The sequence below is a fragment of the Thalassophryne amazonica genome, chromosome 19 (genome assembly GCF_902500255.1).
Source record: "Thalassophryne amazonica chromosome 19, fThaAma1.1, whole genome shotgun sequence".
Lineage (NCBI taxonomy): Eukaryota > Metazoa > Chordata > Actinopteri > Batrachoidiformes > Batrachoididae > Thalassophryne > Thalassophryne amazonica.
Window position 1 is genome coordinate 21048617 of NC_047121.1, and position 19359 is coordinate 21067975.

Here is a 19359-nt window from a genome sequence, read left to right on the forward strand (position 1 = left end):
ATATTGTGCTGCTGCAGCTGAGCAGTCACTCAAACAGGGCATTTCCTGGATACATTAGAGCCTTTCTCCTCAAGAGCTTCACTTTAATAAACATGAGTCACATGATCTCACCTGGCACTGCATGAGCGCCCCCTGCAGGTTTCCCTGCCAGCTCTCCAAGCTTCCGCAGGCCTGCGTCCAGCTTTGATTTGCGGACTTCAGAGCTTCTTGCAGTTCCCGGAGCTCGGCGCCGTCGCTGTGCAGGAAGCGGCGGCTGCTGAGGTTCACGGAGATCATCAGACATTTGTAACTGCTGAAGGCTCTCTGCATCTCCTGGACACAAGGACAGGGATGTGTTTCTTAGAAAGTTTACTCAGAGTGATACCAGGATGATGCTTCTTATTGTGTTTTTTTTCTTCCTTTGTGATTAGGGTTGCCACAGCAGATGTAATCTGGATCTGCATTTTGATTTGTATTGATTCACTTCATCCTAATTATTTGCTCTTTTAATCTGGTGAAGTACAAGATGGTAGTAATTATTATTGTTGGAGTTATTGCTTACATGTGCTGGCCGGGATAGACTAACCCACTCACTGCTGTACAAGTGCGAGTGGTTTCTATTTCAGACACAAACAATGTTTTCATGAAAATTGATTTGAGTGCACTCAGACAGTTTTTCATAATGTTAATGTTTTTAATGATCTGGATCACCCCATTATCTGGATCCACCTAAATTACACATATTTCTGTGCTTCATGTTCAATAGATGTCCGTTTCTTTGATCGCCAGAGCAATGCATGGTTTATAATTACATTTCTCACAATATTAACACTCCCCACAAATTAAAATACTAATTAATAACAATAACAACATTGCTGAATACACACCTGTCTGTGGATCCACCCCTAAATGTCACACGTTATTCCACTAAAATAACTCTGACACACAGTGCTGTGCAAATCTTCACGCACCATAAAAATTTCGTAATAAACTCCCTGTGAGATCTCCCTTGTTGTCACCTACAGTCGCCACAGCAAATCCAAGGTGGAACTGCATGTTGAGTTGGCACAGGTTTTACACCAGGTGCCTTTAAAGATGGGCAGGGTGGCCTTGAACCATGAAAACAAGTCCACTGGCCACCACCCCCGCCATAAAAATTTGATTAGCGCGTTAAATTGGGTAGTGTTTATAAAATAGGTAGCTGACACTTTTCAAGGGTGGTAATTAATTATGCAAAGTTTCTATAATGAATGTGTGAGTCCAGAATGTTTTTAACCCTATAACGCCAAGTGTATCATATTCGATACAGGATTTTCTGAGACGTCTGCTTCATCAGTGTGATATTTTCTCCCCCAAAAAACCCATCGTATACAATGAGATACTTGTAGTGCACAGACAAACCACCAGATGTCAGTATCTTATGCATCAGAGGGCCTTCAGATGAGATTCATAATGGCTGCCTGAAACAAGTGATCCACAGTAATTTCCCTAAGAAAATGCAGCATTTTATAGGTTTGAAATGTTGTTTGTTTTTATGCTAGAACGCCCAATGTAGCAATTACGATACAAATAAAAACTCATATATGCAAAAAGGTTTTTTTGTTTTTTGTTTGTTTTGTTTTGGTGGGTTTCTTAAAACGTCCAATAAAGACTCTTGTTTCAAAAAATTTGAATTTTCTGACAATTATTTCACAGGGTGGGCTTTATAGGGTTAAAACCTTAGGCCTCAACAGTTTTTAGAGGAAGAACTCAACCCTTTAATTTCCTGTTAATTATGTAATTTTTTTAATGATAATTTACTGTCTTAATGTATTTAGGAATTGTTTAGGTTCTTGTTATCATATACACACTATTATTATTATTATTATTATTGTTGTTGTTGTTGTTGTTGTTGTTATCAGTATTATTATTACTTTATTATTATTTCTATTTTGTCATTTGATTTTTTAAATGGACCAAAATGGAAAAAAAAAGTGGTTTTACTCTATGTCATCCATGTATTGTTAATGCATTTACAATTATATTATATATTTACACTGAACTTACTAAATACAATCTTGTACGCACGCACACATGCATACATGTACACAGGTGACACCACTTTTAATATATAGGTGATTTACTGCTCCCTGCTGGAATGGCGTGTGAGTCCAGAACGTAATTATCAACGTCCATTGTTCAGTGTTTTTAGTTAACATCCATAGTTTCTCCAAAAATATTAGTCCTATCAACTTTCCGTTTTCACGGCGTTCATCCTTGACCCAAAACAAGTAACCATACCAAATGGCAAATGTCAGCTCTCCCCAGTTTCTCTGTGATTGAAGACATACACACAGACGCATGCAGGCATACATGCACACATACGTGCACACAGAGGCGACTTAGCTATGAATATGTATAATACATCAACCAATTTTCTTGTAATTATAAATAATTTCTTAAAATTATGTACTCAACTTTATTGAAAAAGCTCCTGATTTTCTGAAACACGTGACATTTTGTTTTGTGCGTATAGTAAGTAAGTATAGTAATATAGTTCATCCCAAACTAGTAAAACAAACTTATGCTCTGGAAAAAAGTACATATTTTCTGATGAACCTGTACCCAAATTATAAAGCCATGACATCACCACTTTGGGAAACCCCCTTTGTTTGAGGTTATGATTGAGATTCCCCAGTTGCCACAGAGATATAAATAAACCCGTGGAGGACATCATATGCCGTTTGCTGTGGTTTCAGCAACCTTAAAATTTAAAAGGTTTTTCACACAGAGAAAGTGTTGAGGGGAGGGAGGAGGGAACCAGATGTATTATTACATGGCTTTCACCAAATATTGTAGCAGCCAAAGTGTCTGTGGGATCACATGTGTGTATTTTAAGACTAGTCAAATGGACGTTGATCTTATTTGACCTTTTGCTTTGGAGACCAAACATTCAACAGAGTCACAACTATTCCATTTATTAATCCTTTTATTTCAAACAATAACTGAAATTGAAGCAACTTTAAGTTTTGACCCCTGTACAAAACTGAAACTGACTTTTGTCACAATTTTTGCTATTTGACCCCATATCATTCAATCATTGTTTGTTCAAACTCTACGTTTTTGGAATGATTAGACAAATAGTGTGATATATTTTTCAACATGACTGGAGCATTTTTACATTTTGACCTCTTCATTGACCCCTACCTGTCTACAGTTACCACTCTAGGATGGCAATAAAATGTTTTTGGGTAGGCCATAGTACACTGATTGTAAATGTCTTTATTAGGTCAACATTGATGACTGGCTCATGGACTGTATATATGCAGTCGAGGAAAACTGAGCTGGAATCTTTTTAGCCAAGGTGAATGTAAACTTATGTCAACAACCATATCTACACATTAGTGAACTGACTTCTCGCCACTCTGATTTTGATGATGCAAAACAGTCGGAGTACTGTTGTTACTGAAATTTAAAAAAAAAAGAAAAAATTCAGTCTGAATGCATGAGCCACAAATATGTTCACAGATTGAAAACAAACGTAAAACTATGGAGAGCAATCCTGGAGTTGGGGAGCAATTCAAAGTTGTTGTTGTTGTCCTGTTGGTTACTCCTGTTTTGTATTATACCCAGTGGTGGGCACAGCTAACCAAAAAGTTAGCTTTGATAACTGGTAATCAGCTAACTGAAAAGTTATCTTTTTTAACACTAAACCGATAAACTGCCTAAAAACTTATCAGAAGTTCGAGATAAGTGATAACTTTCAGTTTTGCCCCAAATATGCTCTCAGCTACTAAGAAGCTGATTTTGAGTTTAAACACCCCTAAAGCTTCTAACAGAACCAAAGGCAATCGCCCGCCAGCCAGCCAGCCAGCCAGCCAGCCAGCCAGTGTTTCTGTCTTTGTGCACTCTGCCCCCTGCTGTAGGGAAGCATCATTTATCCTGATAGGATACAGTGGATGCGGCAGAGGTCTTGAAATGGAAAGCATATTTGAATTATGGATTTGGTTTATAAATAAAATTATTCCGGATAGAATAACTACGTTAATGTAAACTCTTAAAATGTACAAAGTCATATTTAACACATATCTGTTAATTTTAAAATAATGCACTAATTCTGAAGATTTGAACATTAACACACAGATCCTCAAAGTGGATTATGGGTAACTAAGCCTCCGCTCATAGTGATTGGTTGATTCATTCATTCTATGTAAAAACCAACACAAGTGAATCAATGTAACGTGTTGGTGTTTACAACTAAATGTGCTTTTGTAATATATGTCATTTTTTTCATTTGTATATAAAAAAGAAAGAAATTGTCAAGATCCAGCTAGACAGCGCCTAAGTGCATGCGTGATGACATCACAACTCTATCCGGTTAGGGAGACAAGGTTCTTTTAATAACAAGAACTGTCAAAAAACTTTCTTGTGTGCGGTTGGAGTTGTGTGGAGATAGGAATTGCCTTTTGAATGCTTGAATAATGATGTCAGTCATACAAAGAAATCAAATAATAGTGAAAACATGTTCATTGCAGTGCCATAATGCATCAATCAGTCGGTCCCTGAGGCGTCATAACATCCGATGCGTTAGCGTCTCGGTGCGGTGTTATAACAGATCAATCACTCGCTCCATGAGGTGTCATAACATCAAGCCCAGTTCACATGGCAAGATAATTAGGCTGATACTGGACCCGATCTTCCCCTTCCGACAATCTTAAGGACACCCCGACAATCGTAATGACGCTAAATATAATCTTATCAGATATTCCTGCCGTGTGTGTTGTGTAAGAGTGCTCTGATCTGCGCAGAAGGATGTGAGGAGCTAAATGTGACATGCAGCCAATCAGAAAGTGGGGTGTTTGACCTGGGAATGTTCGTGTATGAAATCTGTTTGTGTGTTGTTTTTACCATGTGGCTGACACCACACACTGTACAACTAAACCTGTCAGATCTATGATTTTTTTTTTTTTTTAAATCTCCACGTGTGGTCTCTCACGTTTTGGAAACCTACAGATAATTTTAAAATCCTGCGGTCGAAAACACTGTGATATAACCGGTCACCAGTAGATGGCAGTGTTCTATGCATTTTGACACGGCCTGAATCACAATTTAAGAGACTTTTCGGCTTTTGGAGAAGCAACCTGGGCTTCCTCTGGCATTTTTACATAAAACAAACAATAACAATGTCTATAAACCCAGAGAAGATATTCAAGAGAATTTAGGCGCACTGGGCCTCATGTATCAACGTTGCGCACTTGTGGCGTAAAGTTGCCGTGACATGTATCAAGCAGTGCGCACCTGCCCATTTCCAGCGTATGCCTGACATGACCTTGATAAATGCGGCGGGTGAAAACAATCGTAATTATAATAAACACGCCCATAAATATTCAGAATCTGCTTCAGACGCACCCTCATTTTACGACATGGAAGCCAGGAAGACGGCAAAGAAAAAGAACTCCACCAATCATGACGCGTGCCAATAGAGCGTCAAAAGCGGCTGTCGTATTGTTTTGTAGTATAATCAAAAAAGTGTTACAGTGGTCCCTCGTTTATCGCGGGAGTTACATTCTAAAAATAGTCTGCAAAAGCAAAGTCCGTGACGAAGTCAGCGTTATTTTTTTTTTACAATTATTATAGACGTTTTAAAGCTGTAAAAACCCTGTAAAACCAATTTATACACTTTTCTCAATCAGGCATTAACATTTTCTCAATTTTCTCTCGTGTGTAAACACTCTCAAAGTTCAAACCTTAGTAGAAAAATAAGATCAAACTGTTTTCAGGCCCAAACATTTGTTTGAGAAATAAAAATAGAACGTTTTCTAACGAATTTAATAACGAATTTAATTTTAACGATTAACGTACAAGGTTGGACACATAAGAAATTATTAATAGTGACTGACCAGTATTTCACAGATCGCGCCTCTGCGTCCTGATGCCGCGCCTTTTTCCACTCACACCTGGCTGCAGGTGTCTGTTTCCGAGTGGCAAACACAGTTATGAGTAGTTGTTGGCGCTTTTTTTCTTCTGGGTGAGAAGATTCTTATAAACAGACATGCAGAACACAGAACACTGTAAAAAAAAAGCATGCAAAATTGGACTAAAAACTGAAACGGCGAGGCCGCGAAAGGTGCACCGCGTTATAGCGAGGGACCACTGTATTCTCTTTTCACATGTCAATAATTCTTGACGTGGATATTTGCTCGCTCAATTAATAAGACACGCCTAATTTTTCAGATATCTTTATTCTTAAGATGTATTTCTTTATTTATTTTATTGTGACAAACGAATGGAGACAACAAAACCTGATTGCAGCACGGGCGAAGGGAATGACAAAACTACAGTTGTAATTATCAATTTCATTGTCTAAAATGATTACACCACATAAAGTTAAGCTCAGCGCTGCTCTGGCTCCAGGCTCGAAGTCTGGAGAAAAAGGCGGGCAGCGTGCTCGATAGACCAGCAATCCCGCAAAAGCGGGATTTGTATTGATTATTATGTAGTATATTCAGGAAAGTGTTATTTATGTAACATATGCATTGATTTGTATAATGGCACTGTTTGTCATGTTGATCAGTTTCATTTTTACGTGGATTCCAGCGCTGGTTCATTTTGGTGTATAATTTACGCCACCTTTCGACCTGGTGTATATTTTCAGCGCAGCGTATGCCAAACGACCACATTGATAAATGCCTAGTAGCGCAGCCGTTTTGGCGTACACGCCATATACGCTCAAATATCGCCGTACGCACGTTGATACATGAGGCCCAATATACAAAGAGTTTAATGTTGTTGTCCCTGTGGAACCTGATCAGAGCATCTCAAATGCATTTCTTCTGTTGTGAATGTACTGAGATACCCATAATGCACCTGGACACAACATGTCCACACAAAAACCTTAAAAATTAGTGCATTACTTTAAAACTAAAACATATATCTGATATTATCACTTTATAAAACTTAAGACGTGACGTTAATTTAAATAACATCGAAAATTAGTTTGGTTAAAATTTTAACCATAAGTTAAAAGTGTATGCCTTTGGATGACTTAGGTGATATTGCCAGTGTGTTAGTATGGGGTGAACAGAAATGAGCTTTTTTCTTTTCTATGACCAGTTCTCCTTGTCTGCACAGGATAGATTGGTTTCTTTTAGAATTAGCTCTTCTTTGTTTGTAGAGGATACAACTGTGTATCTACTATAAAAAGCTGTCTGCAAAAATGTTAGTGGTTTAAAAATTATTGGACCAAAACTTATCGGAAGATAATTGGTCCGATGATGGTTTTCAAAGTTATCTGAAAAGTTAATCCGATAATGAAAACATTATCTTTGATAATTAGCAGTTAGTGGATTAGCGGAACTGTGAATATACCGGATGCCCTTCCTGAAGCAACTCCAGTTTTACCTGAAGAAACACACACAGCCCCCGTTGTTCCGAAGAGGTCTCCCATCCAAGCACTACTAGGTCCTGCACTGCTTAGCTTCTGAGATCTCACACGGGATCAGGCTTTGACAGAGCAGAACGGCTGCCAAGGGGCAAGTCAAAGGATTCTCAGTGTTTGTAATCTGCTTGCGAAGACCTTTACTGCTGTTACCTTGAGTTTTCTGATGTTGATCTCCATATCTCGAATGCTGGTGGATGGCGTGATCTGCTGCAGCCTCTCCAGCTCTGGTAGCACCCTGGCCAACCAGGAAGTGACATCACATAGGTCAACGTTCAGCTTCTGCCACTGATCCAGATTGGGACTCAGGCCTGTGTCACTCAATGTTTGTGCTCGGAGCAGCTCCCAACGCTCGACCACACCTGTCAATCAACAAGTCAAGCGAAATGAAAGCTTGTAAATGACTGCTTTACATTTGTACATTTACAAAGTTGTCTGTCATCTTCACATGGTTTGAGTTTGTTCTGCAAATTGTAGTTAACATTTTTAGGCAATAATACATATTTGTGTGTCTATTGATACTTTTTAACAGCTGCTGTAAGATGAATTTTAACTGAAACAATAATAAGGTGGAATAAGTAAGAATATGTTGACAGAAACCTTGAACAACCTACATGTTTTACATTACTCACAGTTACTGAACATTACATAAAATAGAGACAGCAGTTTCACATATGTGAAACCAAATTGTGTCATCTGAACAGGCCATGAACCCTGCTTCCATTATAGAAGACATACGCCGAAATAAGCAAAAGTGCACATTCTAAAGTTTTGCTGAAGATTTCACGTGCTGGACTTCTAGTTGTGTATATTTGTGTGTATTCATACACATTTCTGATCATTGATATTTTCATATATATATATATATATACCCAATTACTAGCGTGTTGCCCGTGGCAACTCATGGGCTTTAGATTGGGTAGTGTTTAGAAAAAGTTTGCTGACATTTTCAAGAGTGGTAATAAATTGTGCAAACTTTCTATCCTTTCTATACCGAAATGGTGCCTCAAACAAGAGAGATGACCCTCTGCCCCGTGACCTTTCCCACTTCCTTATTTGGTCATGCCAGCTCATGTACAGTCTTTCATCAATGACTTCAGCGCTGAGTGGGAAGTACCCAGATATTCTACAAAGGTGGTGGCCCGGGGGCGGTCGGGAAAGCGCGAAGTTCAAATGTCAGATAAAGGTATGTACTTGCGGGACTCGTGTAAAAAGTGTGGAATATCAGCTCTTTGGTATGTTTCTTATAGGAAAGTATTGCATTTCTCACTGTGTAATGTTCCCCTTTAAGGTCAGGAATACAGAGCTAATGTACACATTTCACGGGGGAAAAACAGACACACTATCGGTATCTTTAGCCAGAACACAAAAAAGTTAAAAACCTTAACTCTGGCCATTTATTGGACACACTTCCACTGCACTCCCTTTCAGCATAAGCACATGGGCCAACAGTGTGAATACTTATGTACATGTGATTTATTATGTTTTTATTTTTAAAAGTTTGCAAAAATAAAAAAAAAAACAACTTTTTGTCATGATTATGGGGTGCTGTGAATATTTTCCGGATGCACTGTATCATATATATATATATATATATATATATATATATATATATATATGATTTGCCATCTTAACAGCATGTCTACCTGTGCTGGTATGTTTTTCGGCTGTGGTGCCAGTCAGGCCCAGATGATCCAGCTCCTCTTCATCGTTTAGAATCAGCTTGACTCTCTTGACACTATCAATGCTGCCGCTGCATTCTGACATCAGCTTAGACTGTTTAGCAGACAGAGTGGAACACACACCTTCAAATTCATTTGGGACATTTGAATTCTATCCGTGTGTGTGTGTGTGAGTTTGTGCAGTCTTACATAGTCCTGCTGGTGGAATGGTGTACTGGTGGCGTGTTTGGGAGAGTCCAAGCTTGGCATGGCTTGCCTGGGAGCTCGTTTCCTCTCTGGGGAGCCCGGCTGATGCCAGCTGGGAGGATCTCTCACTGACTTCACTGAAGAGAGAGACAAAGAGAAACAAAATATTCCAGATTCAAAGCAATACAAAAGGAGAATGTAGAAAATAATAATAAATATTTTCGGTTGCCAGTGGTGCCCCTCAATCGACATGGGAGTGAAATCCCTGGGTGCCAGAATTGCTGTCGTGTTAGTAAGACCTATTGGCCTGTGACCTTGACTTCAAGGTCAAGGCCCTTCCTGAACTTGACCAAGGTCTTGACCTGATACACTTTCCTGTATGTTTGATGACCCTCTGCTTCTCCATTCCAGAGCAATCACAAACATGCCAATTGTTGGCGCCAGCCAACACCTAAATGCTTGTCCATCCTCACCCAAGGGGAAGACAATACCCCTTCAGGGTATTATAGGTGGAGGGGTAAAAGGTTGAAGCAGAAATGTTACCATTAGAATTCCAATACTAAAATGTAGCAGTGACATGAAAATGCTGACAGGGGCCCCAAAAGGCAAAAATACATACATAAATGTTTTAAATTGTTAAAGGAAATGTGCTCTAGAGTTAATAACAACCAATGGAACTAATGAACAAATTCTTATACATGAAGGGTAACAATGACTTTGACATCACCCTCTTGGTGAGGGACATATGAGAACCACACAAGAGAATCTTCAGCCAGCCATCGATTTATCTGTCTATCCTGAGCTAGATCTGAGAAATGAATTATTATTCTCCTTTCTGCTACTTCTGCTGGGGATTTCCACAGCAGGTCATCTGTCTCCATCTCACCACGTCCTCTGCATCATTAGTGGTGTGCAATACTGCAAGATTAGGTATAAATCCAATACCAAGTCCAGTTCCAGTGAAGTTTGGATGTTGTGTAAAATGTACATAAAAGGAATACAATGATTTGCAAATCCTCTTCAACCTATATTCAATTGAATACATCACAAAGACAAGATATTTAATGTTCAAACTGATAAACTTCCTAAATTCCTTGCAACTGAACGTTGAGAAACATTGTTCTGAAACTGCTGGACTATTTTTTCACCCAGTTGTTCACAAAGTGGTGATCCTTACCCCATCTTTTCTTGTGAACGGCTGAGCCTTTTGGGGATGCTCCTTTTATACCCAATCATGACACTCACAATTAGTGTCCTCAGTTCCCAAACAGTTATTGGGTGTTGTTAGAAGGAAAGGTGATGTAACACAGTGGTAAAAATACCACTGTCCCAGCTTTTTTGTTTGTGTTGTAGGCATCCATTTTAAAATGAGCAAATATTTGCACAAAAACAATAAAGTTTATCAGTTTGAACATTAAATATCTTGTCTTTGTGGTGTATTCAATTGAATATAGGTTGAAGAGGATTTGCAAATCATTGTATTCCTTTTTTATGTACATTTTATACAACATCCCAACATTTACATTTCACACAGTGTCGCAACTTCATTGGAATTTGGGTTGTAACGACAGGACCAGCATCACTGATACTTTTTAATAATTAGGGTGGATGCATCATCAGATTTTTAAATCTTAATGAATTTTCATGACCTTTAATTATTTTTATTTTTCCTTTTAAACCTCCTCTTTGGCCTCATTCTTCATCCTCATCATCCTTCTCCATATATACCCTGGGTCCCTCCTTTGCACATGCCCAAGGCATCTCAATTTCACCTCTGATTTACGGGATTTTCTTAAAAAGAAGGTACATCTGAGATGCAAGGCTAGATTTGATGTTTTGGTGAAAGAAAACCCTCCTCCTATATTCAAGGTTGGGTAGGTTTACTTTGAAAGAATACATTTAGATTACTTGTAATCTGATTACTCTTGGATTACATTTCAAAGTAATCCTACCCAACTTTGTCTATACTACTTCATCATGAAGCTGTATACCTGGGGATACAAAATGCAAAAAAAAAATGCACTATGCACAATTTATCCAATCACAGACAGAGAGGCCTATAACTTCTTCTGGGTGTCTTTCCTCACTCTTCTTCTTGCACAGTCATGCAGTTTGAGAACCATCTATTCCACACAGATTTACAATAGAGTGCCATAGTTTTTGTATTTCTTCATAATTGATGCCAATAAAGCCCAAGACATATTCAGTGACTTGGAAATGTTCATGTATCCATCCCCTGACTTGTATGAAAAAAGCTGTCAATAAACATCTTGGCTTTAACATTTTTAATTAATTTATATCACGTTATACAGATTTGCTTTCAGTTTGAGTTTAAGGAAGATAATTTTGGATTTTTGTATTTGAAATCGCATAAACAAACTAAAATGTGTGAAATACCAAGAGTTCCAATACTTTTGGAGGGCACTGTATTTGATTTTTAGGCACATTTTTATGGGGTTTTTTTCTCTCTTAACAAGAAACTGCAATAAATAAATACATAAAAAACCCAAACCATGCAATTTTCATTGTTTCACTTGATAGTTGTGCACACACACACACATTTAAATGGAAGAAGAATTGATGATGCAGTGCACGGCCACACCTATAAAACGGTATGCTGGTGATGCAAAGCAAAGAAAAAAGAAAACACTGTGACTGCAAACAGATGTAGGAGTGCAGCTGTATGAATTTTGGGTTGCTAGGAGACAAGAAGGGCATGAGCCATTCCACAAAGTGCTCAGTCAAGCAGACGCATGCATCAGGCACAGAGCCTACCCGAGGCTGTGTTCACTGCTCGGGTAGTCTCTTCAACAAACAGCTCTGAACTCTCCGCCACCTTCACATCTGAAAGACAAAGTGGGTGTCACCGGATCCCGACAGCTCTTCTGTAACCATGAAGTGCTGATCAAGGTATAAAATGGTTTAGGAAGTAAACACAACACTGGGAAATCCAGGGAGGGAAAAGGCAAATCTAAATTTAAACATTAGAACCAGAATTTAAAGTACCAGATCTGTCTTTCCAAATCTGGAAAGACTATAGTTCCAGGAAATTGATGGCTTTATTTGTGAAATGCTTTGTACATCATTGTGTTGAGAGAAAGAAAGTCACTATTTTGTTTTTTACTCACAAAGAATAGTCAGAAATTCAGTTTTTCCACTAAGCTCTGGTAAAATAGTTTAATGGCATTTTATATACACCATAGAATGAATCAAATACATTTGAAATACAAGATAAATTAATCAAAATTGAATATAAAACCTTTATCTGGAAGTTTGGAGAGTGAGCAGACTCTGCAGTGAGTATATGTAGACATGCTCCTCATCAAGTTCTTTATCTCTCTTAGATTTGATGAACTTGCTTTAACAAATATCATTGGCATTGACTTCTTTATTTTAAATGAGAGATCTCTACAAGTTGCTTTACACACCATATTGAACAAATACAATCATATAAAATTGCATCTACATAGTACATTTTGTAAATTAAGATAAAGTCTGCATTGAGTACATACGACAGCAGCGTTCAGATTAATAGTAGTGCTATGTGACTAAAAAGATTAATCCAGGTTTTGTGTATATTTCTTATTGTTACATGGGAAACAAGGTACCAGTAGATTCAGTAGATTCTCACAAATCCAACAAGACCAAGCATTCATGATATGCACATTCTTAAGGCTATGAAATTACGCTATTAGTAAAAAAAAGTAGAAAAGGGGGTGTTCACAATAATAGTAGTGTGGCATTCAGTCAGTGAGTTTGTCAATTTTGTGGAACAAACAGGTGTGAATCAGGTGTCCCCTATTTAAGGATGAAGCCAGCACCTGTTGAACATGCTTTTCTCTTTGAAAGCCTGAGGAAAATTGGACGTTCAAGACATTGTTCAGAAAAACAGCATAGTTTGATTAAAATGTTGATTGGAGAGGGGGAAACTTACACGTAGGTGCAAAAGTATAGGCTGTTCATCTACAATGATCTCCAGTGCTTTAAAATGGACAAAAAAACCAGAGACGCATGGAAGGAAATGGAAAACAACCATCAAAATGGATAGAAGAATAACCAAAATGGCAAAGGCTCACCCATTGATCAGTTCCAGGATGATCAAAGACAGTCTGGAGTTACCTGTAAGTGCTGTGACAGTTAGAAGACGCCTGTGTGAAGCTAATTTATTTGCAAGAATCCCCCACAAAGTCCCTCTGTTAAATAAAAGACACGTGCAGAAGAGGTTACAATTTGCCAAAGAACACATCAACTGGCCTAAAGAGAAATGGAGGAATATTTTGTGGACTGATGAGAGTAAAATTGTTCTTTTTGGGTCCAAGGGCCGCAGACAGTTTGTGAGACGACCCCCAAACTCTGAATTCATGCCACAGTTCACAGTGAAGACAGTGAAGCATGGTGGTGCAAGCATCATGATATGGGCATGTTTCTTCTACTATGGTGTTGGGCCTGTATATCGCATACCAGGTATCATGGATCAGCTTGGATATGTCAAAATACTTGAAGAGGTCATGTTGCATTATGCTGAAGAGGACATGCCCTTGAAATGGGTGTTTCAACAAGACAATGACCCCAAGCACACTAGTAAATGAGCAAAATCTTAGTTCCAAACCAACAAAATTAATGCCTCGCAGATGTGAAGAAATCATGAAAAACTGTGGTTATACAACTAAATACTAGTTTAGTGATTCACAGGATTGCTAAAAAAGCAGTTTGAACATAATAGTTTTGAGTTTGGAGCGTCAACAGCAGATGCTACTATTATTGTGAACACCCCCTTTTATACTTTTTTTTTACTACTGTAATAGCCCTATTTCATAGCCTTAAGAGTGTGCATATCATGAATGCTTGGTCTTGTTGGATTTATGAGAATCTACTGAATCCACTGGTACCTTGTTTCCTATGTAACAATAAGAAATATACTCAAAACCTGGATTAATCTTTTTAGTCACATAGCACTACTATTATTCTGAACTCTACTGTGTTGGAACACTCTATTTTACTAAGCCTTCCATAGGCCCTGAGACCCACTGGTATTGGTGCTTATCTATGGAGACCCTAATACCCCTAAATAGGATGCCAGACCAACAACAAGGCTGGTTCCCAATTACACCTGTGTAGACTGAGACAATAAGGACAATAGGACAAAGACAGAAAGTGTGACCATGGAGTTGAATTTTGGTTTATACATTTGTAGTGCAACTCCCTATCCCACTGATGTACCTGCTCCACATCTGGTTCTGGTCCTTTTTACTAAGCCCAATAATCCCTTAAGCACATTGGTGGTGGTGCTTATACCCATAATCCTTACATACTCCAAATAGTGTTAAACAAAGTTCTATCATCATCTGTCAGAGTTGATGAACTTGATGGTAGAACTTACCAAAATGGAGTGGGACAATATGTACAGAGTGAACCAAAAAAAGAATAGAACCCATAAAATGTTTCATAAATCCTACAAAGGTCTTATACTTCAGTCTGAGTAGATCATTTCCCAAAGTTTCAGCTATCTTGGTTGTTTTGCATAAAAGTCATGTTTTTTCCAAAATATGGTTCTTTCCCTCAGCCCCAACCAGTCTCAGCAGAAGACTGCCCCTCCCTGAGCCTGGTTCTGCTGGAGGTTTCTTCCTGTTAAAAGGGAGTTTTTCCTTCCCACTGTGGCCAAGTGCTTGCTCATAGGGGGTCGTTTTGACCGTTGGGGTTTTTCATGGTTATTGTATGGCCTTGCCTTGCAATATGGAGCGCCTTGGGGCAACTGTTTGTTGTGATTTGGCGCTATATAAGAAAAAAGTTGATTGATTGATTGATATGCTCCAAATGGTATGATTTGTTGGTGAAACAGACCTCCAGGCAACATGTCTTTTTCTTGGTTGACCAAGACATTTTGGGGAAGAGGATTGGAACAATAGTCTTCCAGCAAGGGCCAGCAAATTTCATAAATTTGCTGGACCTTTGTAGGATTTATTAAAAAGTTTTATGGATTCTGTTTTTTGGGGTCACCCTGTACTTACTTCAGAGTTTACCTTAGTTAGCAAAATGTACAGTGTTGACACAATTTTATATGGCTGCACTGGTTCTCAATATTGTCTGTAAAGCACCTCAAAGAGGTTAAAGTACAAAAATACAAAATTTAAAATACAAATGGCAATGTACTATTTGTTTAATAGCCATTCATTTTTGTTGAAGTTGTTGTCAGCAGGGTCTCAAAGGACATTTTAAGCCATTGTCCTGTTTTAATATGGGTTAGAGTTCAGTGTTCATAATTTAGGTCCAAGAACTCCTTCAAGATTAGTTGTAGCTGGTGGCAGTGAGTCTGTTGATGCTTTCAAAAATAATCTGATATCTGAGATTTCAATTCATATTGTCCATTTCACACCTGTGTTTGCTCACTGTAATTACTGGATTTGACTGATCAAAAAATGTTTCAGTGTTTGAAGATCTGATTTCCTGGAACAGTCTACCACAAGATTTAAAAGTCTGCAATAGCAAAAATGATCCGTTTGGATTTTTCAACCAATTTGGGTTCACTTGCATATTAATTGAACAAATTGAAACCAAGGTCGGCTTGTAAGGAAATACAACTGCAGAATCACGTTCTGTGGATGATCATCACAAACATGTAAAGAAAAGGTACAAAGTTGTACACATTACCTGACAGAGCACTGAAGAAGGTCACGTCCTCATCCTCATCATGTGAAGATCCTCCCACATCAACAGTATGGTCCCACTCCAGTGGGATTGAATCCACACTAACAGGGGTTTCTCGGCCGACCTTTCCAGAGGTGGCACCAACAGATGACACATGGCCTGCTGTCTATATAGAACTGCATCCACTACTGGAACTTCCACATCTTCATCTTCCTCTGTCCTTATCTCCCTCCAACAACTCCCATGGAATGGGTTAGGTGAGTCCGCCACATCTGTGTCCCGATCTGACAGATCCCTCTCTTCTTCGAAAACCTGGGTGAGAACAACAACATAACCAAACTTTGGAAGGAGTACAGCCCAGAAGGAAAGAGGAACAGGGGTAGACCTACACACACATGGACATAAGCCACATTAAAAAATCTAGAGAAGTATGGAACAAGCTGGCAACAAGCAAACAAGCATGGCCCCAGATCAAGTGAAACAGAGCACACTGGTGGACCCCTTATGGTGTATCAAGAAATAAGTGTAAGAAGAAGCCCTTTCAGCAATAAATAGCCCTGACCATTAAAATTAAAATTAATAATAAAAAAAAAAAAACAACAGAAAGACCTTGACTGAATACAGCTTTTGGTTGAACTTATCTCCTCGTATTACTGACCGGGCGTCTACTGACAAGGCGATAATGGAAGCGGGCAACCCTGCCAAACACCTCCTGGCAGTAGGTGTGCAGCTCCTCCAGCTCATCCTCGATCAACACGGCATCCAGAGGAGCACTCTTCTGGATCAGGTTCTCCCCGAACACTATCAGTGTATCGATCTTGTTGGTGTTCAGGGTGATGTCCTGTTGAAAGCCCTGCAGATGGGGCAGAGCAGTAGGGAAGAAAAAAAAAACAAAAAAAAGTAAAATAAAATATGCAAAAACAATATGTGACCGGGCCTTTGTTTAGCAATACAAAGGCCTGTAGGAGGCAAATCTGCAGTAGTGAGATCATTTAATGAATGTATTAGGTGTTTACTCATTACAATTGCTTCATTATGCGCTCTATTGATAAAGGCGTGCTGCAAGAGAGACTCTCATAAGTAACATGAGAAAAAGAGGAAGAAACTGAAAGGCATTAAGGGAAATGACGAAGGATAAAAGGAAGTAAGGTAGGAATACTAATAGAGATTACAAAGCAATTAAGCAATAAAGTCCTTGAAGAAAGGATTTGTGGAAGGCAGCTGATTACGATGAACAGTGTTTCAGTGCGAGAAGACTCACGTTGAGCTGCCTCATTTTGTCTTCAATGTCACTCCCTGAGAAGTGTTCCACGTTGGTGAGTTGGAGGTCCATCTCTGTCAGCCAGACCAGGATTCCTTCTCGCGTCCCCTCAAAGTCTTCTCTCTGAGAGGTAAAGTGCTGCAGGGACACAGTGCACAACATCCAGCCTAATATCTTTTTTTTGCCACCCAATATTTTAAAATGAAGCGACATAAATGTGTCTCTGAGAAAACAATAGTTTTTGTCTTCAGTTGAACAGCTTCCCTGAAGATTCCCTGAAGACTATTGAAATAATAAGAAACTTTGATGTAGTTTTGCCTAAAACATACATATCGATAAAGAAACACTTCGATAAAGAAACACTTCAGCCACATTCAGGCACAAGTGGCAAGATTACAAACTGAAATTCAATGAATGTATAATTTGTCAGGAAGTCAAGCAGGTACATCACTCCGCAAAAGTCGGGGAAAACCCATTTTTTCCTGATCCTGATGCAATCTGAGACACCTCGGCGTTGCCTGTGCTTGGACTAGAACATGCAACTCAATGAAAATTAAAAAAATCAGAAAGGTCTTGTCTCAGAGTGATGCTGAAAAACTAATTCATGCATTTATTTCCTCTAGGCTGGACTATTGTAATTCATTATTATCAGGTTGTCCTAAAAGTTCCCTAAAAAGCCTGCAGTTAATTCAAAATGCTGCAGCTAGAGTACTGACGGGGACTAGCAGGAGAGAGCATATCTCACCCGTGTTGGCCTCTCTTCATTGGCTTCCTGTTAATTCTAGAATAGAATTTAAAATTCTTCTTCTTACTTATAAGGTTTTGAATAATCAGGTCCCATCTTATCTTAGGGACCTCGTAGTACCATATTACCCCATTAGAGCGCTTCGCTCTCAGACTGCAGGCTTACTCGTAGTTCCTAGGGTTTGCAAGAGTAGAATGGGAGGCAGAGCCTTCAGCTTTCAGGCTCCTCTCCTGTGGAACCAGCTCCCAATTCAGATCAGGGAGACAGATACCCTCTCTACTTTTAAGATTAGGCTTAAAACTTTCCTTTTTGCTAAGGCTTATAGTTAGGGCTGGATCAGGTGACCCTGGACCATCCCTTGGTTATGCTGCTTTAGACGTAGACTGTGGGGGGGTTCCCATGATGCACTGTTTCTTTCTCTTTTTGCTTTGTATGCATCACTCTGCATTTAATCATTAGTGATCGATCTCTGCCCCCCTCCACAGCATGTCTTTTTCCTGGTTCTCTCCCTCAGCCCCAACCAGTCTCAGCAGAAGACTGCCCCTCCCTGAGCCTGGTTCTGCTGGAGGTTTCTCCTGTTAAAGGGGAGTTTTTCCTTCCCACTGTAGCCAAGTGCTTGCTCACAGGGGGTCGTTTTGACCGTTGGGGTTTTTCATAATTATTGTATGGCCTTGCCTTACAATATAGAGCGCCTTGGGGCAACTGTCTGTTGTGATTTGGCGCTATATAAAAAAAAAGTTGATTGATTGATTGAATGAAACTTCAGGTGAACTTTGTGTACACTCCATTCGCAACTCTTCATATATTGGGGCCATTCTTTTTCTGTTTAGTTATAAATATCGAATGTGAAGGTGTGTCTATCCTGCAATGGGCCAACAAGAGGCAAGCGCAAGATGGTCAGCATGGCTGGGAGTCTGTCTGGGCTCCTCATAATTCTCAATAAAACGAAGAGGAGTTTAACAAACCTTAACAGCTTGGGCTGATCAGTGACGAACAGCACACTAACCTCCCCGCAACACACACACTAGACATAAAAAGGTGCCAAACACGACCAGTGTGAAAGCAGTTTCACTGTAGCACAACACACAATAATTGCTTGCCACTACAACCGCTGGTCATAAGACACGTGGTAATTAGGGCTCAGAGGACCAACTGTTCATCTTGGGGTAATTACCCTGACTCTTACTTTTTATCCTCACATTTCTTTATGATGATCCATTTTTTTATATGTTTATTGTCTGTATACTCTGATGCTTTTTAAAATTTGTTTTTAGTTTTATGATTATAACTATTTCCACGTTTCCATTTCCATGATGTTCTGGGATGGAAAAACAACAACTGTCCTCTATTGCTGATCCCTAAATACACTTTCATGTGCAATAAAGTAACACTGCAGATGTTTGAAAGGGAAACAATATTTCATAATTAATTTAACATTACCAAA

General features: G+C 39.1%; 1 protein-coding gene across 1 annotated transcript in view; it reads right to left on the reverse strand.

Moving 5' to 3' along the window:
• The window catches only part of syne2b (spectrin repeat containing, nuclear envelope 2b), a 498820-nt gene that overhangs the window by 12227 nt on the left and 467234 nt on the right, over positions 1 to 19359 (reverse strand). Inside the window, 9 exon segments of the mRNA XM_034159894.1 lie at positions 112 to 312; positions 7550 to 7758; positions 9043 to 9172; positions 9268 to 9401; positions 12040 to 12108; positions 15913 to 16032; positions 16035 to 16221; positions 16568 to 16762; positions 17171 to 17308. Coding sequence (XP_034015785.1) covers positions 112 to 312; positions 7550 to 7758; positions 9043 to 9172; positions 9268 to 9401; positions 12040 to 12108; positions 15913 to 16032; positions 16035 to 16221; positions 16568 to 16762; positions 17171 to 17308 — 1383 coding nt within the window.